The following is a 27,537-nucleotide window of genomic DNA, read 5'->3' on the forward strand; positions in this document are numbered from 1 at the left end:
TTACACAGAAACTTCACAGGAAAAAAAGGGGAAAGAAAATCTTCTGGTGTACTACTGCATTAAAAAAAAGGGGGGGGGGAGGGGGGATGTAGAAGCAAAGCTAACTGAGGGCTGCTCATGAAATTAAGGAGAGAACAAGACTGCAAGGAACTAAGTACAATAAAAAAAACCCAACGTTATTTCAATATACCCTATATATAACAAGAGGAAGCAGAATTGACTAGATCTAAATTGGAATCAGAGAAAAAGGATATCAAGCAGTGGCTATACAAATTTTTCAACTAATGTCAAAAAGGAGAAAATAATAGTTAGGAAAGCAATTGGACACAGGTAGAACAGTATCTTCCATTAAAAAAAAAAAAAGTAGTAACATTACTGAAGGAAATAGCCTAAAATCAGGACATTAAGTAGGAGAATACTGAATATAATAGAGAAAGTATCAAAAGTGCCACCAGTAATATCTATGTTAAGAAAGTACCTTAAACAACAATGTCCACAATTTGAATCCTACGTACCAGAAGCATAGAGGAAAACTTCCAGTAAGTGAAGAAGTCTCTTATCTCTACAGACGTAATACTCATCACTGCCTAATAACTTCTGGCAAACAAGTCTCTTGCTTTTTGGTTTTTTTAAGAACTGTTCTAACTGAAAAAGATAAACTTTCAAATTTGAACTGATGCAATGTGACTTTCATGACTATGCAAACTGACAAGTCTAACCAGTCTATTGCTAATTTTAAGTGCCGTACAGCAATAAGGTGAAACAGGTAAGAGTCAGTTCAGTTCTTCTGATTGCTTGCTAAGTATTGAACAACATAAAAAAAATAAAGATTTTGTCCAGAAAAACTACCTGGATGAAACACTCCAAAACCACTGGATACGTCCAGAGAGTTCATTCTTACATATTTTATTTCTGTATGGAAATGCAGCCTAGATTCAGGGAACACTCACACAAGAACTGGTTTCAAACTGTCTTGACAGGTACCTTCAGCATATCTTCCGAGGTCACCTTTTATTTACTGCAGTCTCAAAAGCTACATGAATTCTATGGTGACTGGAAAAAGGGAAAGATCGCACCCATTTTTAAAAAGGGTAGAAAGGAGGACCCTGGCAGCTACCAGCCCATCAGTCTGACCTTTGTGCCTGGGAAGATCATGGAACAGATCCTCCTAGAAGCTATGCTAAAGGACATAGAGGACAGGGAGATGACTCGAGACAGCCAGCATGGCTTCACCAAGGGCAATTCATACCTGACCAACCTAGTGGCCTTCTATGATGAAGTGACTACATCAGTGGACAAGGGAAGAGATACGGATGTCATCTATCCTGACTTCTGTAAGGCCTTGGACACAGTTCCCCACAACATCCTTCTCTCTAAATTGGAAAGATATGGATCTGATGGGTAGAGTGTTTGGTGGATAAGGAATTGTTTAGATGGTCACCTCCAGAGAGTAGTGGTCAACAGCTAAATGTCCAGATGGAGGTCAGTGACAAGTGGTATCCCTCAGGGGCCCGTACTGGGACCGGTACCATTTAATATATTCATCAATGACATAGACAGTGGGGTCAAGTGCACTCTCAGCAAGTTTGCAGATGACACCAAGCTGAGTGGTGCAGTTGACACACCTGAGGGATGGGATGCCAACCAGAGAGACCTTGACAAGCTTGAGAAGTGGGTCCATGTGAACCTCATGAGGTTCAACAAGGCCAAGTGCAAGGCCCTGCACCTGGGTCAGGGCAACCTTTGGTGTCAATACAGGCTGAGAGATGAAGGGATTGAGAGCAGCCCTGTACAAAACGACTTGAGGGTACTGGTGGATGAAAAGCTGGACATGAGCTGGCAATGTGCAATTGCAGCCCAGAAAGCCAACCATGTCCTGGGCTGCATGAAAAGTGTGGCCAGCAGGTCGAGGGAGGTGATTCTGCCCCTCTACTCCATTCTGGTGAGACCCCACCTGCAGAACTGCATCCAGCTCTGGAGTCCTCAGTACAAGAAAGACATGGACCTGTTGGAGCAGGACCAGAGGAGGGCCACAAAAATGATCAGAGGGCTGGAACACCTCTCCTACGAAGAACAGCTGAGAGAGTTGGGGTTGTTCAGCCTGGAGAAGAGAAGGCTCCAGGGAGACCTTATTGTGGCCTTCTAGTACTTAAAGGGGGCTTATAAGAAAGATGGGGACAGACTTTAGTAGGGCCTGTAGCAACAGGACAAGGGGTAGCAGCTTTAAACTAAAGAGGGCAGATTCAGACTAGATATAAGGAAGAAATTTTTTACATTGAGGGTGGTGAAACACTGGAACAGGTTGCCCAGAGAGGTGGTAGATGCCCCATCCCTGGAAACATTCAAGGTCAGGCTGGACGGGGCTCTAAGCAACCTGATCTAGTTGAAGGTGTCCCTGCTCATTGCAGGAGACTTGGACTAGATTACCTTTAAAGGTACCTTCCAACCCAAACCATTCTGTGATTCTACATGTAAATGCAGCAGTTAGTTGAAAAGAACAACAATTATCCTTACAGCTCAAGGGATGCAATAAAAAGAGTTGTCCTATACTTTTTAGTAGCCTTCAACACTTGCAAATGACTGTAAGAGCCTGGTCCACTTTTCCTTTGCTACCATCTGAACTATGATTTATCACTTTAACAAGCTCATTGTGAGTAAAACTTCTCAGGAAAACCTTTTTTAAACATTGTTTCATAACGACATCTTTGTTTTGCCCATTAACTATTGTGAAACACAGGTATTTTGCCCATTGCAAATCAAAATGCAAAAAGTTCTGACGTTTGTTTTAGCGTAGTTCTCACGTTTGTTTTAACACAGTTCTTAGTATTTTGAGAATGCTGCTATCTAAACATAAGCACTGCAAACACAAATCTTATTTACTGTATTATCAAAACCGAACATGAACCTGGCCAACGTCTGTATTATTAATTAAAATAGACATTAGAATAAGTTCTTATGCCTTAACTTCCCTGTTTCTGATGACCTTTATGGCAAAAATTACTTCAGATCTAGAGAACTACCTCTTTTCTGTCTCTACATAATACATTCCTCTATCACTCTTGCATACAAGCTAAGAGGCATGTTCACCTCCTTAATCAGCAGCAAAACAATTAATATTGGAAGCCACTCTTGTAAATTTAGTATTCATACAAAGATCTCTCGAACTTTTACATCATGATTAGGATTCAAAGTCAGTATTATCTGTGCTGACTGAAAGAGTTTGTCACAATGCATCACGCGTGCTACAAGCCTCTTCCAAAGAGGAATTCTGATCCCAAATACTTATTTTGATTAACTGGTCTGCATAGCTTATTAATGAGAGATTTGTAATGCACATGTAAACAAAACAAACCAAAACCAACACCAACCATGCAATGCAAAAAAACTTAAAAAATTGGAATGCAAAAGTAAAAGAACAAAAAAAAAAAAAAAAACCAACAAAAAACCACACAACCAAAAACAACACCCCAGGACTTAGTGCTGGCAAAGAAGTGCTGAACGGCAGAAGAAAAAGATTTGGCCAGAAAAATACTTGGACAGAAAAGACACATCCAGAATAGTTTTACTATATCCCCCTCACTTCTGGAAGATATTACATTATTAAGGATTTTACTAGTCATCACTGTACATCTACTACAAAACTAAGAGAGCGTGAAAAGAAACACACATGCAGAATAACACCAGTCTTTCAATAAAGCTTTTTCTTTTCTGAATTCTTACACTCACTACTGAAGCCAGATCTGGCTGGCTGACTTGGAAAGTGGTAAAATATTTTGAATTTTAAAAATAAATACCTATACAGAATAATTTCTTCAGTAGTATAAAGACATGGCTACAGCACACTGCAGTACCACTTCATTTTTCTTCATGCCACATTTATCCACTGGTCATGGCCTATCCAGTGCTTTTATATTTCAATCATGTAAAAGCAGCATCTCTCTAGTGTCTATTCTAATATCCCTCACTATTACCAAAATACATTACTTATGAATACAGTTATTCTTAGTCGTCCTTACCATACCTTTCTGTTACGCAGATTAAAAACCTAAGAAAGTCTGGTATCTTCTGACCATCTTTCACAGTTGCAGTAGGGAGAGAAGACATGATGCCACCTGTCAAAACCCAGCAAACTCAGAACAGTGAACAGCCCATAACCACACAGAGTAACAAGAACTGAATCAGGAGACAGTGATTCTATTTCCACCTCTCCACGGACTCTGCGTTTGACCTTGGCAAGTCACTGGTTTTTTGTGCTTGTTTTTTCATGTTCAGGACATGAAGGGCTTTTACGCAGATGGCTGAAACAACAACAACAATAAAATAACTGAGTAAGTTTAATTATTATTTATTCTATTATGCCAGGCCTTAGAACTCTTCCGCAATGGCATAAACTCAGAGTGAGCGCAAGCAACTCTGACTCTCTAGACCTTCATTTTGAAGTTCCCTTTACGTAAGAACACTGGTGAAAGCAGAAACCCGTTATCAGAGACCCCCACACTGTATCAAAAACTGATAAAAGCTTAGCTTCACAAATTCTTCTGCTGAGCAAACAAGTTTAACCTTATTTTCTACACTGGCCGTTCCTAATCCACAGCTTGCAAAACAAACACTGCCTGCAAGATCGTCTGCCACTGCTACCAGACAAAATTAAATTGTATAGTTAAAATAAGACCTGCCAGGAAAAGGAAGGTAGGATATTGCCTAGAGAGTATTTTTTACTCTGTGCCATTTCTATGATCAGACAAAAATTTCGGACCAGTATTTTACACAATTCAGTTCCTTCTCAGGCTTAGAAAGTTCTGAATTTCATGGCTGCCTGATCAAGTTTCATCTTGATACCAAATTTCCTGGTAATCTCCCAAAGCACCACACACTGGAAATAGGCCACAAGTGTAGCTTTGAAAAAAACAAAGTGCAGATGAAATGTTCTACAGACCAAGCAATGTTATCAAGAATACCAGCAGAAAGACTTTTTTTCTGGCACATACAGAAAATGTCTACATTTGTCCATACTCATAATGTTCCCTCTGCTACTCAAATAACTATAAATAATTACACTATCAAAAGACTGACTAGGACCCATTGCAATATATATACCCTTGAATCTCACCTACCAGAAGTAGAAAAATTAAATGAAGTAATGGGTGTAATGTCACACAGAGCAGTCAAAAATGACCACTTGCCAATATAGCTTGTTGCCTATTAGAAAAAGTGTTCTGGATTTTAAATACACTGATTAAATGGCACTGCACAGAAGTTAGTCATGCAATTACAATGAAAAGGAGATAGTTCCTGCTCCTCAATGAGAAACAAATCAGGAAAAGTTATACCTTAACACAACCATCTCAATGTCTTCATGTTTCCCAAGCAAAGCAGTGAAAACAACTTTATTTAAATAATTACAGAAATATAGACTTATATTCAACAACGTTTTCAAGACTTACCTACATAAAAAGACATGTTCAAAAAAGAGACTCACAAACTTACTGACGAAACATGCTGTTGACTGAAATATTCAGATTGCTTTAGAAAGAATAAATCATGCCCCAGCAGCATGCCATTCATCAAATAAACTGATTAATAAAAATAGGAAAATACTACAATGATTACATCTTATGGTAAAGTTCTATAGATCAGTCAAGCTTTTAAAAAATTACAAAAATTATTAAATGGAACACAAAAATAGTGTTTATCCTTGTAAAGTTATAGCCTCTGTCTATTGTAAGGATGTAAAACTGTGACATGACATACTGAAACCCCTACCTTCTTTCCTTTCTTGGTAAAAGTTTACCACTACTAATATGTAGTTTATGCATTTACAAGCAAATGAGCATGAAGATACATGGCCATATATCACTATCTAACTAAACTTCAGTTGAAGAGTATGAAGCTGTTCATACTTCAGAAAATTAAGTTATTTTAAATAGCATACATAGGCTCTGCAAAGTGACCTATGATGTCACACAAACAGGCAATGAAAGAGAGTTTCTTTAGGTTGTAAAGGATACTTTAACTTTTTTTTTTTTTTAAATGGTAGCAACCACAAATACACACACACACACGTGAATTATGAGTAAAGAGCACCACAACATAAGTAGAACCCCAGGAAATGAGATTAAGTGCTAAACTTAGAGTTTGACATTCTTTTCCAAGACTCAGTAAGAATATATTGATATGGAAATTGCTACTTTCTATTAATAATTTTCTCTTCAAAGAAATTTATCGGCTGTTTCCTTTTCTGAGTTTTCACATTGGAAAGAGGTAACCATAATTCTATATTATTACCTTGCCTCATATAATCTTAATTATTAATTATTGCAATTATGTTCAAGACAAGCATGAAAAGTGTACAATATTAGAACATTATAAGCATTTCCACATAAAAATAATGGAAGTTCAGTAAGATCAAGAATATAATTTTACACCTATAATTATAAACTTGCCTTGAAATACTACAGACTTAAAAAGCATACCCAGTTTTGTCAACAGAATTAAGATTTCATCTGACAATACAGCTAGTGACATTTACCTTTTTCCCTTCTTCACCTAAATACATAGGAAAAAATAAGCAACTCTTTAAAAGCAGGCAGATACTACAATTGCTCAATTTTTAAAAATACTGCAATAACGTAAATTTAAAAAAAAAACCCACTTAAAAGTACACCTTCTCTGTGAAATGCTCTTGGGAGGCAGTGATTCAGCACATTACAGTGCCATATAGGTCAGTTAATAACGTGCTTGCAATTAACATCCAAAGAATTTAGGGTGGCAAGTATTACAAACATAGAAAAGATGTCCTGAAACTAAAATTCTGCTGACACGATTTGCTCTCCAAATGTGAAACTAATATTTTCTGTAAACTACCTCCTTCATTCCCAACAGAGATTCAAATGTTTTGCATAAGACAGAGTACTTGTTTGTATAAAATATGTACCTAAAATTACAATTTCACTCTTCAATTTTATCAAAAAACAAACATAGGGTAGAATAGGTATGTACTGCACCTTAACTGTACTCTTCACCAAAAATGAGTTACTAACTATAAAACCTTTTTTCAAAATCTTTACCCATGACAGCACCATAGGTCTATCAGGAAGACTTTATAAGTAGTTATAGGCTACTTTAGCTTCTTTTCACATTCTTTTTAAATATAGACATTGCTTAAGTTCAAAATAATGAAAAACAACCCTAGAATGAATTATACCACAAAGCAGAAATGAGCAAGTCAGAGGAAAGAAACTCTCATGCACAAACCCATGATCATTTATGCAACTCATAGTACAGAACAGCATACTTAAGAGTTATCTCTGCAATGACATATCAGCAAAGGATATTGCCTTTTAACTAGCAGTAAAAAAATGCACGTTATGCCTAATAAAACAGTCTACAGATTATTTATGGAGAAATCAAGCTATAAAAAGATTATTTTCAAAGTTTCTTTGTGCTCTGTATCAACCAGAGTAAGTCAGAAATGACAGAGCTACTTAAATACAATGAATAAACAACGACAGCAAATGAAATCCAAATCAAGCGCTTAACTTCATGAAATTGCTCCTACTGAAACTACAAAAGGTTAAAAGAATATTTGCAAGCATCTCAGAAGATTTCTTCAAGAATATAGTGCTCACAAAGGTTTCCCAATAGCCAGACTTAAAGACACTGACATGATCCTTGATAATGACTTAAATGTTAGTCATACAAAACCATCTACTCATTTGATTGTAAATGAGTTTTTCCCAACCTTTAACACTCATCATGTGCATATATACAATACAATAGCTGTAGTTACGCTATTACTCAAATCTTAATAAGCACTATGTTTAAACCTCCAGCGACAGTAAAAACTGTAGCCCGAAGATCCCATCCTTCAATTCTACTCCTATAGTCTATATAATCCCGTTTCCGCTCTTTGAGCTTCACTGAAACCATTCTCACTAACATCTCTTGCAGCCTAACCCTATAATAAAGCTCAGAATCACTATGCAATTCTTATCTTCCTAGACCTGTCAATCACCCAAGACTACCAGCAATGCTTCTTTTCCGGAAATAATTCTCCCTGGTTTCCTTGGCATTGTTGCTCTCTTGACTCATCCCTTATTCTAATTGTTCTTTCCGTGTGTCCTCCTGAAGGAGCCTCCTCATTCACCTGTACCATTTTATGAATTATTTAATAGGTTTCTGTCTTGCATCCCTTTCCATTCTCCTTCACTTTATCCAGGGCCAGGATTCAAATTCAACTATTACCTCCCTGCCATTAATCAGCAACATACTTTCTACTTCTTATGTCCTGCGTTTGTTCAAGCTAACACCTCAACTTGCATCTTTCTTTCTCCATACAGATGCATCACTATCAGCTCAGTCTCAGCATAGACAAATTTCTATCACTGCTTTGGTCTCCCTTCCACTACTTTAAGTCATTAACTTCCACGACTCTTACCTAAGCATCAGCCCCTCACACCATGGTTCTCTATAGGTCCTAGAAATAACCTGGTTTTGAGATCTTAGCAATGCCCACCACATCACTAAGATATGCCTTTAGTAGTTTAAATTTTATCCTGTGACCACAGCAGTTCACATCTGAACTACTGAAGCATCCTTCTTCATCTTTCAAAATCCAGAGTTGACCCTGTTCTCTTTATTCTGAGCATTCCTCTCTAGATAGCTTTTTTTAGCCTAAGGTCAGATCACACAAGTCTCCTCCTCCCATCATTTGAGCAACATCCACTTCACTCTCTACTTCAAGACCCTTCCTGGTCAATGTACTCATCCTAAAATTACTAATCAGGATGTAGATGAGGTTAAAGTTTCAATAAACTGTTATATTTTCATCTCTGAACTTCTCTTCTGTTGCCTTCGTGGTTGGGAGAGCTCCACAAAGCAGTACCTTCTTCTTTCAAAAACCTCCTACAAATTTTTCCATAGTGCTCATTAAAAACAAACAAACAAACCGACCAGATGGCTGGCACACCTAGCCAGCTACGCTAAAATTCACTGCACTGATGCCAAACATTCTCCTGTGTCTTCACAGATCTGATGTGTCTTCCCTTACCCTTAAATCGTTAAGTATTCTGGGTCAGGAAACACCTCTTAACCACAAAACTTTGGGATGACTAATTCAGACACACAACTTCAGTAGCCTGATACGTAGAAAAGTGTTATAAAACAATTTTCTACTTTACAGCGCCTATGGAAAATATCATACCAGTGATAAGCCCGCTCACTTGTTTTCGTCTTTATCAAGCCTTTTCAGCTGTTGGAAAAATAACCCAAATACTTTCTTGTATATTGCTGTTACAGAGGTTTTCACTGGTAATCAAGTACTCAAACCAATACCTAGCATTTATCATTTTTATCTACCCTTTCTAAACTTTGTTCACTTGTTTGCTGTTATAGGAATCTTTGCTAGGATTTTTTTGCAACAGCTTCTTGCATTATTTTCTAGTATTTTAAAGATCAGGTTGTTTCAGGCTACAGAGAAGACACCATTCCATATTTTATGCCATTTTAAAATAACACGAAATTAAGTTCTTCGGATTAGAAATTCTCTCTGTCATATGGTTGTATTAGGCCTAGCACAGCAATTTTCAAACTAATTGAGGCCTACAGGTATTTTTGTAATATCACTAATTACTTAAAACAAAGTGTTTTGCACTCAAAATGTGCTTCTCTAATTAAATAACATTTTCATTAATATTGTCATCTTAAAATGAGTTTCCCTAAAGCATTCACAAGCAAAACCAAAAATGGTCTGCAAAACCCCAAAATACTATCCTGTTACCCCAGCCATAAATTATCCACTTCATTTTAAATAATAGTTAGTAATTCATTTTCAGTTACTTGTTTAATGTTTCTGTGTACTTTCTCATTATATCTAGTTTTGCCACTGTGCAATTTAGGTTCAGTCATACTGTACAGATGAGCAATTTTGATCAAAACATTCCTTGTGATGCAAGCAGCAGGAGTGTGCCGCATGCTGTGAACAAGAAACTGGTGATGTACCCTGCCCCCCCAAATTACTGCAGTGAACTCCTACTATTCCATTCCAACACAGCATAAACCTATATACCATAATTTAGGCTTAGGCATACAGTTTTCACAGGAAAAAACACCTGTGTTTTCACATTCAGCTTACACTGACTGCAGAAAAGCCATATGCTTTATCTCAAAGTTTGAGCACCCGTAAGAACTGTAAGCTGCCCATTAAAACACAATGTGGTATTTGGGTACTACATTCTTCAGTTACAGCTTTTTAATTTCAAGCACCTTTTTTTCCTGTGCAAGTCAGCTTTTACAGAACAGTCTAAAAAGAAAACTGCTTTTACTGACTATTTTGAAAAAACTCAGCTACTGGAGTATCATCAATTTTTAATCCTAACACACAGCGACAACTCTGCATCAGAGCCATATTCCAAAAACAGGTCACATAATAAAAAAATCAGGCTGCTTAATGTAATCTAACTATAACATTAACCAAAGTTAACAGACTTCATTTTACCAAAGCTAAAAATATTTAACAATAAGAAAACAAGACTACTTTTCCACAGAAGTATTCAACTTACAGGTTTTGAAAAATAAATTTAGCATTAAAATCTTAAACTACACACTATTTTTTTTCACTCTTGTTAAAATGCTGTCTTTCCTAATATTCAAATTATTTGATCATTTATTTAAAAAAGATAAATAATCTACAGTCATTATCGTCAACATTTTCACAGATCTCCAAGAGGGATAAAAGTAACATCACAAACACGAGAACACTTCTGACAAACCTGTAATAATCAATAAACAAAAGGAAATGGAGCCCAAATATTCCGATAAGTAAACCAGCAGAAATGTGGAAAAAATTAATCGCTAACTAGAGCGCAGACTAATACTTATAGCAAACTTTAAAAGCACTCGTTCCCTTCTTTCAACTCTAACCTCTAAAATAGTACACTCCGGGAACCATAACAAACAGGACCAGCTTCCCTAAAGAACATTTAATTGGGAAAACGTGTATGAGCTGCAAGACGCCTTTATCAGGAGAGAAATCAAGCAAAAGCTTCGATTTAGTTTTCGACAAACAAGAGTAAGGAATTGGAAACACTACTGCAGCCAAACAAAACAACAAAATACCATAATGCTACCTTCTCCATGAGAACAAAAGCATCAACCACCAACCCCACCCCACCCCCAAGCAGGCTGTTGCTCTCTAACCACAGAGCCAATGCTGTAGACAATGTAATCCCACAGGGAAGACAGAAGGTCACAGACACACTGTGAAATCATAAAATAAGGTCCACGTTTTGGCAAGACGCAGCAGTACTTTCACCAGTCAAGATTTCATTGGGAACAAACAGGTGGAGTGTAGAAACGGCCTGTTCTCCTCCTGACTGTCCCTTCCCTCAGCACACAGAGGGAGGTCACACGTGCTCAGCACAGTCCAAAATTAAGGGCACGGCACTTACAATAAGCAGCAGAATTCGAGATGTGCTGAGGGTGGCAATACGCAATGTAACGCTGCAGGTGAGATTGCGTACTGTATGCCAGCAGTGGATCTGTTATTATTCATCAGCTGTAGGTGGCTAAGAGGGTGTCACTTGTTACAGTGACACACGCTGCAGCTGGCTAGCCGCGATGAAGCGTGACCCGGCGTGGCCGAAAGGGATGGCAACTATCACTCGCTATGATCCCGCGCGGCTTAGCGGAGTGGGGAGGCTGCTGCCCTTCGCTGCAATGCAATAGTCGGAGGAGGGCTGCTAAAACTCAACAAAGCCCCGGGGACGCTGCGCAGGGAGGCGAGAAAGGGCCCCTCAGCCCCCCAGCCCGAGGGAAGGGCTGTCCTGCTAGCGTGGGTGCAAAGGCTGACCGCCCCCGGCGCGACCGAGAGCGCTCCGCCGCAGCGCGCCGCGGGGACAGAGCCGCCCCGCTCCGCTCCGCTCCGCGGGCCGGGCCGGGCCGGGGGGTCTCCAGCCGGGCCCCGCCGCCCGAGGGGGGGCTGAGGCAGGGCAGGAGCGCTGCGCTCCGCTCCTCCTAACCGCCGCGGCCGAAGCCTTTGTCCGAGCGCTCCCGGTCTGCGGCCGAGGGAGCCCGGGGGTCCCCCTCCCGCGGCAGCATGGGCTGGGGCGACAGAGAAGGGGTCCCCTCCCCGCCGGGCCCCGCGGCTCTCCGGGAAGCCCTCAGCGAGGGAACTGCTCTGGAGCACGGCCGGGATGATCGCTGACCCCGCACGGGGGTCCCGACCGCCGTCGCCCGTGCCGGGGAGGAGGAGAGCAAAGGAAGCGCCCGGCCCTGCCGGGACCTCCGCGCCGGGGGGCCGCCGGAGAGCCCGGCCGCTGGCGGCCCGTCACCCGGGGCGCGGAGGAGGAGGGGGGGGGGGGGGCGTCCTCCCGTGCGCCCACCCGGGGGGGACTCCAGCCCCCCGGGGCTTGCGTCCCGGGGCCCGGCCCCGGGCCGTCCGAAGGGCAGCTCTCCCTTCCCCGGAGCGGCGGCAGAGGCGCCGACGGGCGGGGGCCGATCAGCCGGCGCCCCGGCGCCCCCAGAAACAGACGGCTCCCGGCGCGGCACCGCGAACCCCCCGCACTTACCCTGTCACAACAGGCGCCATCTTCCACAAACTCTCGCCAAAACTCCTACTCTCGCGAGAGCGCCCCCCTCCCCGGGCCCGGAGCGCGCGTGCGCGGGCCCGTGAGACACGCGCGGGGCGGCGCGCGCCGCCCACTCAGCGCCTGGGCTCTCCCCTCAGACACAACAGCCGAGGCGTGGGAACCGCGCGGCTCTCGCGAGAGCGGGCCGCCGCCGGCCGGCGGGCAGAGCGGAGAGTGGGGCAGCTCTCGCGAGAGCGGAGCGCGCCGGGGGAGGGGGGGAACCGAGGGATTCCCTCTGCCCGCTCGCGCGTCTCGCTCCTGCGCCGTCCCCCGCCGGCGGGGAGGGACGGACCGACGCGGGGGGCGGCGGCGGCGCGGGGGGAGGGGAGAAACCATTCGGGGCGAGGAGGGAGGGGAGAGGTGGCTGCCAGCGCGCGGGGACGGGGCGCTCGCGGGATCGGCCGGCAGCGCCGGCGAGGGGAACTCCCGGCCGCCTCCGCCGCCTCCTCCCCCCCGCCGCGGGAGGCGCCTGTGGGGCCGCCCGCACGCCTCGTGCTGTCCGCGAGCCCGGCACATGCGCGGCCTGGCGGGCCCCGGGCTGCCCCGCGCGTCCAGCCGCCGTGTGGGGGCCCGCTGTGGGCCCCGCCGTCGTGGCCTGCCCTGCCCTGCCCGCCCCGGCTGGGCCCCGCCGTCGTGGCCTGCCCTGTCAGCAGGGAGATGGGGCCTTCGGTCAGCGGCGGGGGGCTTGGGGTAGGCGTCGGTGTGTACTAGGAAGACAGGGAGGTTTTTGTTTCCCCAGTATAGGATGAATATTCTCTCAGGAGTTCAGACCGGGGCTTTTGTGGAAGTTTTGTGTGTAAGTGACGTGCCTGCTCTGTCTGAATCGTGTAAATCCTATGAAACCAAGCCCAAGTTGGTAGCTGTTGAGCAGCTTGCGTTTCCTACCAGAGCTGTAAAGAAAGTCAAAACCCACCGACTGGAGGTAACATGCTTTTGATGCCTCTGGCGGTCAGTACAGACTAAGCGCTTTTTCATTCCTGTTTATTGAGTTCAAAAAATAATTCATACAGAGCTTGGAAAGCAGTGGGAAATGGAAAAGCAGTTCTTTTCCAAATAGTGAATAAAAACTAGCAGTAGGAGTTCGGGATCTAGAGGCACTGCTATTAGAAAGATCAATTAGATTTCTTACGTAGAAATGTTACATCGCTTTTTTAAAAAAATCAGTTTTAAATGAAAAGCCTGTTCTCATAATTTCTTGTCATCTGCAACCAAAATCCGTAAGATACGTTTGTTGAGCAAACCGAAATTGCTGGGTCTGCTAAGACTCCAACCAATAAGGCAAACCTCCTGTCCTCTCAGATAGTAGACTGCTGAATATAGGCACAGCAACAGAAGGTACCTGCAAAACGAAATTACTTGGATGTGCTCCATAACAAAAAAAGAAGATCCCCAGTTTTGGGTTCGTTTAACAACCTTACCGTTTCAACGTGAGAGTCTGTTCATCCATTAGAAGACCGTGTTTGAAAACTAATCCTTTCACATCAAGGATCCTGTCCTGTCCATCAACTTCCTCTGTGTCTTTAGTATAACATGTCAATCTAACTTCAAACACAAATGCACCATTGATTTAAAGATGCACTGAGATTCCAAAACCCACATCATTTTTATTACTTCACCTCCGTACCTCTGCTGTTTCCCAAGTTAGCGAAAAAGATAACATTTTAGTAATCCCGTGAATATGATTTTGGGTTTGTCTCCCACATATGCTCTCCGCTGCTAATACTAATTCAATGAATAATGTCTCAGATGAGTAAAATCATGTTTTAAGAGATTGCTTGGCAACAAAGTTTGCTGTAATTCTACTCACTCTACAAACAGCTATTGTTTGCTATCATTAAGGGACTTTCCCCATCGTGATTTCCCCCTCCTCATTAGGTACGAAAGGACTTTGATTGGTTCCCTCATAGGCACAGTTCTCGGCAAAAGCACAATGCATACTGGAAATCCTCTGTATTGTTTGCAAAGAGCAACTTGTAATCCCTTTGGAAATCTCTTCCTAAAAACATCTCTCTTTTTTTTTTTTTTCTTTTCTTTTTTTTTTCTTTTTTTTTCTCCCAAGGCTAAAGAGTGATCTCAGCTTGTGCTAGCTCCATTCCATTAAGAATGGTTTCTGGATATTTGCCATGGACTGTCTCTAGATGGTCGTTTTCTGGGGCCCCTCTTTTAGTGTGTTTTGAATCAAACTGGAAAATCTAAAAATATAGCACACAATAATCTGCAGTGTCTAGACTCTTCTAATATTTTACAGAGAAGGCATTTTGATTAATAACCAGATTAATTGGATACTGGAGCAGGTATATTGTTTCAAAGAATTAATAATTACAGAAACTATTGTAGTCCTTTCCATCACTGACAGAGGAACATTATAAAACAAATAACCATTGAATTTTTTTTTCTTTTTGATTATAAACAATCTGTAGTTCAAAAGGCCAGGAATACTATTCAAATCAAAAACAATAGCCTGAAATTAGTGAGTAGCTGGTGGAAGGAAAGATAATAAAACCACAGAGGGTTTTCTAATATTGTTCATGCCTTGGATTTTCTTCTTGCTGCTAAAAGTTTGTATTTCACATAGTAGAGTGTGAGTAATTCCTGTTGACTTTATTGGAAACTGAAAGCATCTAGTATCTCGGGGAACTAGGCCCCACTTTCTGGTCTGGAATGAATGTAAACACTTCCAGAGCTGAGGTTTAAACCAATTTAAATACAAGGTTTGCACCATTTAAAATTTTGTGTTTGCTATGCAAATTGGTAGTTTGACTTTTTGATTTAAGCCCTGCTGAGGTTGGTGGAAGCGTTCTGAATCAGGCCTATCGCTTCAGAGATGATTTGGAGAAGCACGGCTCGGAGGCGCCTTGGAAAGATGTGAGTTCAACAAGGTATGGGCTTCAGTCTTCTTCCAGGCAGACACTCTGCCAGCTGACTCCAGCTAGGTGTTCATAATCATTAGCCAGCTTGGAAATGGAAGGCTGTTGAAGGAAATCCAGTTTACTCTCACTTGTAAACTGGGGGACAGGACCAACTCCTACTTCTTTGGATTCACCGGCACGTGCAGATGTGGACAGAGCCAGGTCCGTGCATCTGTGCTAAGTGGGTGCCAGCAGCTTCATTTGGGAATTCATGCGGTTCCCCCGTCCTCTCAGGATCTTACTTCAGGTGGAAAAAGGAGAAAAGACAGCCTAGCAAGAGCCCACAGAGTCATTAGGGATCAGGCCCTCTGTGTGGACGAGGAGGAGCTCTTTTGGCCTGGAGTTCTGTCTCACCAAAGGTACTGAAGGAGCTGCTGGCCATCAGCGCTCAAGCAGCCTGGCTCTGGAGCAGAAGGGCAGATGGGAGCAGGGAGCACTGGATGCAAGCTGTGATAACGAGGCTGAAGATTTCAACAGCTTGTTCGACCAGTCCAGACCAAACATTCTCCAGCTCAGCCTTGGCTCTGGGCTTCCCCTAAGCTCATTCCTTTGGGCACAGCACTAGCTAACATGCTGGCTGGCTTCTCATTTGGCAACTGCCTCCTGCGTCGCTGGCTTAGAGAAAGATGAGAAGACAACAGACCTGCACCCATTTGTGTAGAAGCACCCCATGCCTCTTATGTGCTTAGCACAAGCATGTAAGAGACACACAAGGGGACAAGAGTCCCCTTCCGGTTGAGTCAGTCATCTTATAAAAAATAACTCATTGTGTGTCTTGTAAAATCCTAGCTATTTATAAAATCCAGTGACCTTAAAAAGCATTGTAGGTAGTAGTACCACACAGTTATCTGCATCTTCATTACAAGCAGCAGGTTTATCTCGAGATGTTGCAGTTTGTATCTGGTGGTGTAAATCACACATTCTAGTAATAGGTACTGTGATACAGCCCTGCTGGAATTTTATAAGCACAGGATGTGCAATGTGGTTTAACCGCGTGTCTAGGAAAGAAAATAAACAGGCAGTTGCCCACAGAACATATCTTACATCTGAACTTCGGTGCATGTGCCAACAAAAGTTATCGCTTAAGCTGCTGGCTGGACAGCTCGATGTCAGAGGTGCCTCTGCTGTTTGAAATGGATGCTATTTTTCAACACAGCTCAGAGGATTTGCAATGTTGTCTTGAGGATGGTAGGGATAAAGGATAGGCTAGTTAGCAGTCTGCAGCAGGAGCGTTGTTAAATAGTTTTCGCTTGTGTGTCATAACCTCAGAGAGGACGATAGCGCAAAGAAAAATCTGAGTCTGCGTCTTAATGCCGGTTGAGGTATAAGTATGCCTGAGTATGGTAGTTCCCAAAGGCTCCAGTCGGGCTTGGGCCTCACTCTGGTATTGCCTTGCAAACAAGTACAGTCCGTTCACAAGGTGTTTTTATAATGTCAAGGCAAGATGCAAGAAGTGAGTATAGCAAACAATAGGAAGGAAGAGGGGGAGGGAAGATGAGGTTAACAGTAATAACATCATGTGGTTATGTAGGTTAACAGTGTGAACAGCTTAATGACTGACTTCTGTAACCTCTTATTTTTAAATACTTTTCTAGAACACACTGTTAAGACACTTTGCATTGTATTAAATTTTGGTCCTCGCCTTACCCAGCAAAAGAATCTTCACTTATTTTCCATTAGGTGAAGTTTGTTTTCCGTTTGCCTATAAACTATCCTGCATCTCTCTTCTTCTTAGTTTCACTGGGCTTTTCGAAGAGCGCATCTCTGAACATCTCTTACACAGCGCTCCTCCGGTCGTGCACATGGTGCCTGTCCACCAGTTAAGCGTGGCACCGGGTTATTCCCTTAGCCCTGCTCTCCACACACAGCCCTCTTCTGCAGCGGTGCTGCCTGCAGCGGTGGCTGGTGCCATCAGCTTCCCTATCCTCAGGGTGCTCCTGCAGGTACCATCAGACTTCAGTGAACCTGTGAATCAGCTGGAGAGCAAAATGTTCTGGAGGCTGGCAGAGCCTGCCCACCACCACCCACCAGGTACCTCCGGCCCTGCACCCTGGTGTTCACAACCACAGATGCCGGTGGAGCGGAGGTTCACCCGGCCCCACCTTGGTGCTGCCGGGAGCGTGGCTCCCGTGCTGCCCTGACCTCATGCCATGGTTAGCTTGCGTACCCACCAAACCAGTTCTAAGATTAAACCGCAGTACGCAGGATTACGAAGTCATTGCTGACAAGGAGTCCAGCAGGAAAAACTGTGTCAAAATCTCCTCCACGCTTCCAAAACATGCTAGAGACGATACGGCTCCTTTTCAGTCTCTCTGCTCCCTGTAGGACTGACTTTGAGCAGAGTACACCAAAGGAAATTAGTTGCATCCCGCTGAAATCAAGAGGGCAGGAAAGATTGAACTAGTCAGTTAGACTGTGAATTATCACAAATAATTAGCAAAGCAAAAGGAAGATTTAAAGATTATGCTATAGATCCACATGTTTTATCCTCTTTATTAATATATAAATACAAATTGAATTTGCAATGCTACAGTTTTGAACCAATGTGAAAACAGATGTCTTTGTGCAGAAAAACTATTTAACCAGAGCTGCTGTCGCAGTTCTGTTGTTTTCATGATGTATATTAGTTTACCATCTACACTGCCAGAGATGTGCTCACACCCAAGCCTGTAATTTGGTGACGGAGTTAGAGCTGATTTTTTCAGCTAGTCTGCTCTCCCATTCATGGGGCTCTTTGAGGAAGTGTATGCTGACATGCTTCACCTTTACCTGCAAGTAAAATGTGTTTTTGGAAAAGCCTCCAAAGAATGAAAACTCATTTGGTTCGCCAAAACACGAGAGAAACCCACACTCTTGATTATACACATTTTTCTGCTGGATATAATGCTTAAGGGAATTTCAGACGGTATAATAAGGTACAAAAAAAGAGCTCAGCAGCCTCCTCTAAAAGAAAACCACAAACTGCACAAAACCCCTTGATAAAACTACCACTAAAAACCTATTTGACATTATAAACCAGACCATTTTTCTGTGTACTAGGAAAGTCTAGGCCCCAGTCATAACCACACGCTGTTTCGAATGGGAGGAAATGTAGACAGAAATCCATAACCTGTAATTCTACATACAAATATGCGCATACAGGAATTTTCCTAGTTACGGGTAGAGAGAGGAGTTAGGAAATTAATTGCTTCACAAAAAGTGTAAAGCTAGGTACCATGTAAACGCTGTTTGGAGAATTTAGCAATGGTTAAGCCTTGTGCTGGTCCTATATGAAGAAGTTAAACTAATTTTGTGTGTTTCGTGGCTTACAGAGGCTGTGCATGGACTCAGGCTGTGAAGGTAATACTTGGTTTGGGGCTGTTTCATGATTTAAAACATTGAGGAAGTTATATATGCCTGAAACAGAAGAGTTTTAAAAGTAGTCTAAAGGCATGGTCAAAGAACATGCAATCCTAAAAAATAATTATCTTGTTGATATCTATTTGAATTATTTCTTTTGTCAAGAACGGTTGCACAAATTCTACTTGTTGTGGACTTAGTCTAAGTTTCACACCACTCTCATTTGGAACCTCTGCTGTTCTGTAGCCCATTTTCCATAATCCTCATCCCCAAAAAAGAAAGACTATTTCCGGCAGTAATGAATGAAAATAAATTCCATACAAATTGCCTGAGAACATTTCATTGCTCAGATCCAGGGTGGCTGACACTTGTGAATAAAATAACCTTTTGAATTTTTTCCTTTTAGGGGATTACATGTGACCTTTTAATGCAAAAGTTCATTAATGCTTGGATATCATATTGATGAGCTTTGTATAAATGAATGGATGAACAGATAAGTCATAACTAAGGTAATGAGCTTATAGCTGTTACGGAGGTAACTGACGACATGTCATGGATGCTAATTAATTGAAGAATTTCTGTATAATTTTATTTATTGTCAGTCTCAGTTTAGAACTCACTCTCTCTTCATTAATCTTAACAAGCAGTGTTTCATTTTTAATGTTCCAGACAGCTATATCTTTTTTCTAGAAATCCAGATATCCAGCTATTCTTATTACTCATGGCTTCATTATCAGTTTGTTTTTCTGCTCATTACTGGCACTGACCTTGCCAAGAGCTAAGCACATGCATAATTTTACTCATGCGATTAGACTCATTAAAGCTAATGGGATTAGTCAAGAAAGTAAAGCTACTTCTGTTTAAGTGTTTGTCATTTGAGGTAGTGCGACTAGAAACAAGATCAGAAAAGTCTGGAAGGAATTCAGACTGAACAATAATTTTCATTAAAACTCATATAAAGAGAAATTCAAACATTTTTCCCTTGACCCAATGGGTGATGAACACAAGATGGTTTCACACTGGAGGCAAATAGGGATTTTCTAACATTGTTTTTTCTTCAGAACACAGGGGCTTGTCAAAACTGAAGCAGACTTCACGAGGTCATTTCTCAAGTATAGGATGAACTATCTAAATGAAAGATAATGAGAAATATGCATCTCAGCCAACGGCCCAGCAGCACAGGCTGACTCTAACCTGATAGCAACATCATGCTGCTGCTTCCTGGGAGACTTTTGCGTCCCCCCAGGAATATTTCGCTAATGTGGGGAATTTGAGAGGGGCAAACCCAGGACATGTTTCCCCTGCAGAGAAGGAGGTTGCTTCGAGTTAAACAATGTAAAGGTGCCTGCTGTCTCAGAGGAATCGTCTGGCAGTTTGGACATGGGCTTATATGTTGAGGGTCTTTTGTGCGAAATCCTCAAGAGGTGTTTATGCCAGTGTAGAGTGGGGAAGAACTCTAAAAAAGTTTTGTGGAAAAAGAAATGCATTTCCTTGCTGGTACTCCTGCCCTACCTTTGTTCCTCATTTCGAGCATTGCAAGTCTGCCTTTCTTTGACCTGCCCACTGAAAGCCTCGCAGAAGCATTATAGCAGCCAGAAATACAATGTTTAGAGCGCAGCTGGTTTTCAGCCCCTTTCTTTGATAGCTGTCTCGGCTGGGGCTGGGAGAGGAGGGGCAGGGAGCAGTTATTCCATCCATCCAAAGGAAGGTCCCTTCTGGACCGTCAGGACAATTTTATGGCCATTGGTAACACAGGCCAAACATACAGTGGATGATTATTAACTCCAACATGCTATTATTTGTCATTTTTGACCTCTGATGAGATGCCCCATATACAATGAATTATAAAAGATCTGGCCTCTCACTTACAAAAACAAATACAAACTGTTCCGCTATCATTCTGAAGCAATAAATCTCCCTGGCCTTGGAAAAAAAACATCACTTGTGGACTTTCACCCATTTTATACCTTCCTTTCAAAACAAACACTTATTTTGGTCCCTGATAAAAACAAATGACAATGAAAACTTATTAAAGCTACAGTAGAGGCTATTTGTAGTCTAAAAGTTAAAATATTCAGTTAATACTGACTCCCGTAGCCTGGCTTTTTCTGGGTAGAGGTTAAAAAAGCAGCAAATCCACCACTACTGACTTTGATATTGGGGGGTGGTGGATGTCTTTAACTATTACTCACTTTTTTCTAGGAAAGCAACTGATCTATGCCCCAATGCACACAATTTTATTAACGTTGGAAAGAGCCATGTGGTGTTCGTACAGTGTTTAATCCCGATGAAGTCTCAGTGCCCAAGGTTTTCTGATTAATGGCAGAGGAGGAAGACTGGAGTGACAGTTAGGGTTTCGCCAGTTTGTACTGTATATACAGCTGTTGCTGCACAGGGGAGGGAAATGCGGGGTCTGGCTGTCTGTTCCAAACAAAAAGAAATGGCACATGCTATTACTTCCAGATCATTGCAGTCCCTGCACCACCATCTGCTGGGGGTCAGAGCAGTTGTCCGGGTCGGCGTCAGTCATGCACAAACTCAATGCCTTCCACCGAGCTGCACCCAGCAGTACATATTTACAAGAACAATAAAGCGAACCTGCTCCCTGGACACAGGCACCACAATGCTCCGTCACATTGGGAACAAAGGGGCACAACAAAAGTTGATATGCATTACAAAGGAGGTTCTCGGGGATCACAGCTTTGTGATTTCGGGCCGTAACACAAATTGAAGGGAAGAAAAACTGTCACCAATAAGCCCAAACCTCATGATCATTGTATTTGTAACTGACGTAGCATAGCTAAAAGGGTGCCTGGGTCTCTGTGTTTCTCCTTTTCCTATTTATGAAGTCCTCTGTAGAAGAAAGTTAAGTGGGAAGAGCTTTAATGATAAATGTTAAACACTTGGATATATTATTCTGTAACAGCAGCAAGATGATCTCTGCCACTTACCCCAGCTCGTCTGTGCGTACCTCTTTTTACGGGGCTTGTGCCATGTGCTGGAGCGAGGCGTAGAGAGCCCTGACTGACGTAAACTGAACAGTTCCTGGAAACAGGACGAGTACAACTGTGTCACTGTGATGTTGAAACCCAATGAGCAGTTCTAGCATCTCTTTGGCCCGAACAACAACTAGTGAGTAATTAATTTCTTCTGCTAAAAATGGCTGCTTCAACAACACCAGTGTGACACATCAGGCGTTACTGCAGGGTATTGCAAACCTTTCACTTAGTGCTGTTCTGCACCCTTGCCTGAACATATGCACACGGACGTGACACCTTTGGTGCCTAGAAATGGACGTGGGTCTTCTTGCTGTACATTAAGGCATAAAGGTACAGCACAACTTTTCTTTTTGATCTGGGCTAGCTTACTGCAGGGCTAAGTCCAGCGTTTCAGCGCTGCATCAAAATGGAAGCAGGGGCGCAATGGAGCTCAGCGCAGACACATCTGCATTGCTCAGGACAAGCTCGGCAGTACTCAACTGAGTTTATTAGTTTGGTCTCAGCATCAGCACCGTTAAAACAGGCAGCAGTGCCAGCATGGGGTGAGAGGAATGGGCAGCAGCCCCGGAAAGCTATGAAAAGGGCAGGCGGAGCTGGACCCAGAGCATTTTTTAAGTGAGGCTCATTGCCAAATAACTAGAAACCATGCTGTACTAGCAAAAACACACGAAGGACTGCTATACTCCCTGCCTCACATAGCTGCAGTGTCTGTCACAGCACCACCACATACATGATCTTTGACATTTCATCTGATAATTAGTGGGTTTGGCACAAGAAAACCCAGTCTTGTTAGGCCCTGTCCTCAGTCGCTTTTTACTAAGCTCCACTCTGGGCATTTTTGCATAGAGCCTCTCCAGTCGGCGTAACGTTTGACGGCCTTCTCGGATGCTTTGCCTGAGACATAATACGGAAGAGGAGACCTCCAGGTAGCTGCACCCACATGCCTTCCAGACTCCACCTCCCCGGCCTTGCTGGCACCGGGACGCCCCAGCTGCCGGAGCCGCAGAGCTGGTTCTGGAGCCTGTGGGGGCACGCAGAGCCGCCTCTGCGCCTTCCCTTGGAAAACGTCACCAGGCTCCGTTACGTATTTGTGCTTGGAGGGCACGTGCCCCGAGCCATTCGGCACAGAGCTGAACTGCACAGGTTTGTACTGCGATTAGGCAGCCTTTCAGTGTCGGAGCAGAACTAAGAGAAGGACTTTTTTTTAACAATCTGGTGCTGTGGAACTGAGTTTGAAGCAAAAAGTTGCAGAAGAGTAGTCAAGGTATAGTTTAGATACATATTAAAGTGTATGCGAAGTGTAAATAACTTGGTGTCTCTAATTTTGGAGGGGGGAGGGCAGGGGATGGGAAGCTGGCGGAGTGGCTCTGTCAGAACACGGGTAGTAAAATGAAAGGTTAAAGAACCTTTAACCTGTAGGTTATCGATGTAAATCTGCCCCAGATGTGTAGGGACTGAAGGTCATTCCCATCACTAGTCCAAGAGAAGTGATATGTTGTACCATGTGTCTAGTCCACAACAGACAGGTGCTACATCGTGGAAATCATCCCTTTGGCACTTGCTTGCACCTCTGTTGGAGGCTTTATTCTAGCAGCCAGTGACTAGATTAAGTACAGGGAATAGACCGGGTTTCTCAGTCATCCTTCTGGACACAGTTCAGACATACTCTTCAAATAATGCTGGGGAAATTTAGGACTTGTTTCATGTGTTTTGCAGATAAATAAGGGACTTCAGTATTCAGAAGATATTTTACAAGTCCCGTGTTTACTAACAAATGTAAAACACAAGAATAGATACATTCTGCCTAATAAAATAACTTTTCTGATAAAAATAAAGCTTTTACTGAACAAGCAATTGAACAACCACGTTCGTACTCTCGTTCTATGGCATGTTCCTGCTAAACCATGCTCTTGTTGGTAGAAACATGCCACATTGTGCCATACTTAAAATAAATGGTGCCCTGGATAAATGTATTCTTAACTTCTATTTTGTAAATCTGTCATTGTGTGAACAAAAGAGTACAGTTTATTTTTCTTAATTGACTAGATGAAATTAATTTATATAGTGTCCAGCCCAATGAGTATCCAGTTAGACATACAGCTTAGGAGTCTAATGTTGAAACCACACAGCATCCAGGGGCTGTGCTGGAAACCTTTTGTTTAGGTACTTAAGTGGGAGATGAGCTGCTGAGAAAACCTAGGCCAGAATAACAGTTTTACTTTTGATATTGCCTCTTTACTTCATCAACATCACCCTTTATCTCTGAGGCTGTAGATATGTTTTTATAAAGATCATTTCTGCGAGTTACCAGATCTCTGGGCAATACAAATGCAGTCCAGATCAGGCACAATGAAACATATGTTGAATCAACCAGAGCACATAATACATACACATAATGGTTGTTTATGCCAGCTTTATTCTTTATGCTGCCTCAGTGACAACTATGGGAGAAAAAGTTACATTTGATCAAACCCAAATTGCACAGAGGCAAGGTTTTGCCGTTTTGAACAAATTTAATCTATTACCTTAAGCTGTACCAGTTGAGCACATTGCATCAAGAGGCGGTGACATTTTTGATCCGGGATTAACTGCTGTAGCTTTGGATTTACTGCCTGGTGGAGCCTTGGCCTGATTTTTACCCCCAAACCACTTGCATGCTGTTTCTTAACGTATCTGCCTTGAACTCATTTACAAATCTACTAATCTATCTTCTTCCAAATCTTTTCCCTGAATTGCTTCTGCAGTAACGCCTGCCAGTTTCTAATGTCTAATGGCCAGATAAATGATCATTAGGAAATAATGGATTCATAAAATACAATTATGTAGCTTTATGAAAGCAGTATTTTAGTGATTTGCAGCTGGCCTGGGGCACACATACGGTTATTGCGGACTTCTGTTGCCTTTGTCCTCCATCCCTTCTCACTGCTTGCTCTACCCACTTACAGCATTGTATTTTAGCCCCTTGAATTTGCCTGATTGAACAAGTCTTTGCAGTGGTATTTCCAAAGCATATAATACAGGAGGTTCCCCAAGCATATTGGAGATGCTTAAAACTTCAGGAGGGAAAAAAAGATATTCAAAGCTTTTAATATTTAAATATATTTGTTCCCATTGTTTAGGGTGTTACTTTTCGTTGTTACAGAAATCTTCTGACAGGGTTATAATAAAGGGTTGTCTTGCTTTAATCAACTTAGTAAACTTTTGTTTTGTCCTTTATGTTGATTACAAAAGCAGCTGACATTACTCCGTTTTACTTGCACCTTTTAAGCCATTGCACTGTGTTAATGGCTGAGTAGCACCTCACCAAGCGACAGAGCTGCACTTGTTCTGCTTAAATACTGCTGCAGAAGTAGCACAAGAGAAAAATGTTGTCTGTGAGGTCCTGCAGAAACTCTGGCTAAGCTGGAGTAGTGGACTGGAAAGAGATGTGGCAGAGAGAGGGAAATCACAGAAGAAGTGAAGGGAAAAGGGGTAGAAAGGCAAAGGGAGAGTCTGTTGCTTTGGTAAATAGAGAGAGGGATGACTGAGCAGACAGCATCAAATTGCTCCCCATCTCCATTCTGGCACTTGCGGATCTATTGAAAACAGGCCAGAAGGACATGCTGAATTTGTTGCTCCCGTGTGCCAGCCTCTTCTGCAGCAGCGAGAGAAACCAATCAGTGCTGCTTCAAAAGCAGCTGGAAACTGAGAAAACCCTGGTCCCCTGCTGCCTGGCAGCAGCAGTACAGGGTCTTCTCGGTTTCCAGCCACTACAGAGGCTCCATTGACAAAATGTGTGCTGCATTTGAAGGAGCACAATGTGACAATGAAAGAACCTGAGGGAGACAAAACAAGGAAGGGGAGAAAAGAGGGAGGGAAGAGAAAAGAGGGGGGGGGGGGAGAATTAAATGGGAATGAGGGAGCAAGCCGAAGGCAGAAGGACAAAAATCGAAAGAAAAATAGGCTAGTCGCTGCAAAAGGGGTGATAAAAATAAATCATCGTTGTCATATTCGACACCTCTGCACTGCTTTATCAAAGAATATAGTTGTGATAGCAAGACTTAGGAAAACAAAGTAAGACTTTACTAGCATTCTCTCTCACCGCCTCTCTGAGATACAGACACGCTTACTTTAGTCCCCCATTTTCACAAATACCGTTACGAAGTGCAGAGCAACTGGAAGATGCCAGGTCCCACACCGGGGACCATGTGGTGCTGCGAACAGGACAGTTCACATCCTCACTCTCTGTTTCAGAGAGAAGCAGAAAGAGTTAAAGAGCCCTGGAAGCCAGGAGGACAGTATGTCTTACTGTTGCTCAGAACAACCTGGCGAGAAAACAAATGCTGTGCGAAACAAAGCCATGGAGCTGGCTCATTTTCTCCTTTCCCTTCATTGCATTGGCTAAGAGAACACGTAGCAGGGTGGAAACCAGGGTATCACCGATAGCTCAGACCGAAGCAGCATGGCTAGGTTTTCTTTCTTTTACCACAGTCTGCCTGGCCATGTGGTGGGACATCTAAGAGGGGCATCCAAGAGCTGAGGGGCTGTGCCTGAGGTACGTTTTCATAATCTCCCAGCTGTCCCCACTTGCGGTGCTTGTTCAGGGTGAAGGGTGGTCTGGGAGTGCAAGAGCTGAATTTTGTCAAAAAGCAACTAAACTGGAAGGAGTTCCCCAAATGTCCCCACGTGGCTCATGGCCTTTCACAAGTCCAGCTTGAGCTACTTCAAATTAAAATCCACTGAAACCTGTATGGGGTGAACACAGAGTCTTCAGCACCAACAGTTTCACTCCAGATAGCTGCTCTTACTGGGAACAACTTGGTAAAGTAGACATGCAAAAGAGAATATTGCTTGGAAGAGAGCACTAACGTCTACAGATTTTCTGGGAATTCTTGTTACTTTCTGAAGGGTCAGAGAAGTGCACCATAAAAATTGAGATAGACGAATAGAAATGCTGTTGTTAGTTTCAAGATCATTCCATCTGAACTGTACGTTAATTTAAAGCAAAGGTATCTTGCTTCATCTGTAAAATCTTAGCTGTACTTTTTATGTCATAGGAGGAGGTGATAGCAAGGGCTGTATAGGAACTACCAGCATGATAAACAAACATGTAGAGATACCTCTCAAAATACTGTGTGAACACCTATTTGATACTTTTAGGGATTTCATTTTTTTTTTCTTTTTTGGGTATGCCTCATGGTGCTGGCTATGTCTATATTAATGAATAATTCATCATAACTGAAATAGATCACCATACTGAAGTAGTTAGTATGAGAATCAGCATGTTCGTTACAAGCACTTCAAGGATTTGAACTTCAGGCTACCTTTAACTTGATCCCTTGGATTGGCTTTTCTCACTATCCAAGTGGTTTAACGCTGCCCAAAGGCCCACTGATTGGTTTGGACTCTTATGTCCCTGTTGGAGGCTGGAGTGCATTTTGTGTGCACTGGGCAGAGCTTCTGGGTTAGTTCCCTGCGATGGGAATTCAGTGCTGCTGTGCACCAAAACTGCTCTGTGAACCAAACCAACGTGCAGTAAATGCAGATGGTCAGGGGATGTGATTTGTTTCAAAACTGCATTACTGCTCTGAACCAAAATACTAATGTATAGGCAACCATATATATTTTTGTGGCTCTGGGAAGACACTGCATATTTTTCTGTTGTATGCAAACCCAGCAATTTTG

General features: G+C 42.7%; 1 protein-coding gene across 4 annotated transcripts in view; it reads right to left on the reverse strand.

The window, feature by feature from the left end:
* Positions 1 to 27,537, reverse strand: part of RBPJ (recombination signal binding protein for immunoglobulin kappa J region) — a 155,911-nt gene that overhangs the window by 51,742 nt on the left and 76,632 nt on the right. For 2 of the 4 annotated variants that reach the window (XM_049795469.1, XM_049795435.1), the window contains exon 1: positions 12,567 to 12,624. The exons of the other annotated variants lie outside the window; for them this stretch is intronic. In XM_049795469.1, the coding sequence (XP_049651426.1) occupies positions 12,567 to 12,586 (20 nt within the window). In that variant the 5' untranslated portion in view covers positions 12,587 to 12,624. Of the gene's footprint in view, positions 1 to 12,566; positions 12,625 to 27,537 lie in introns of those variants that run through there. 4 annotated transcript variants of the gene reach the window in all.

The sequence above is a fragment of the Accipiter gentilis genome, chromosome 3 (assembly GCF_929443795.1).
Source record: "Accipiter gentilis chromosome 3, bAccGen1.1, whole genome shotgun sequence".
NCBI classification, from domain to species: domain Eukaryota; kingdom Metazoa; phylum Chordata; class Aves; order Accipitriformes; family Accipitridae; genus Astur; species Astur gentilis.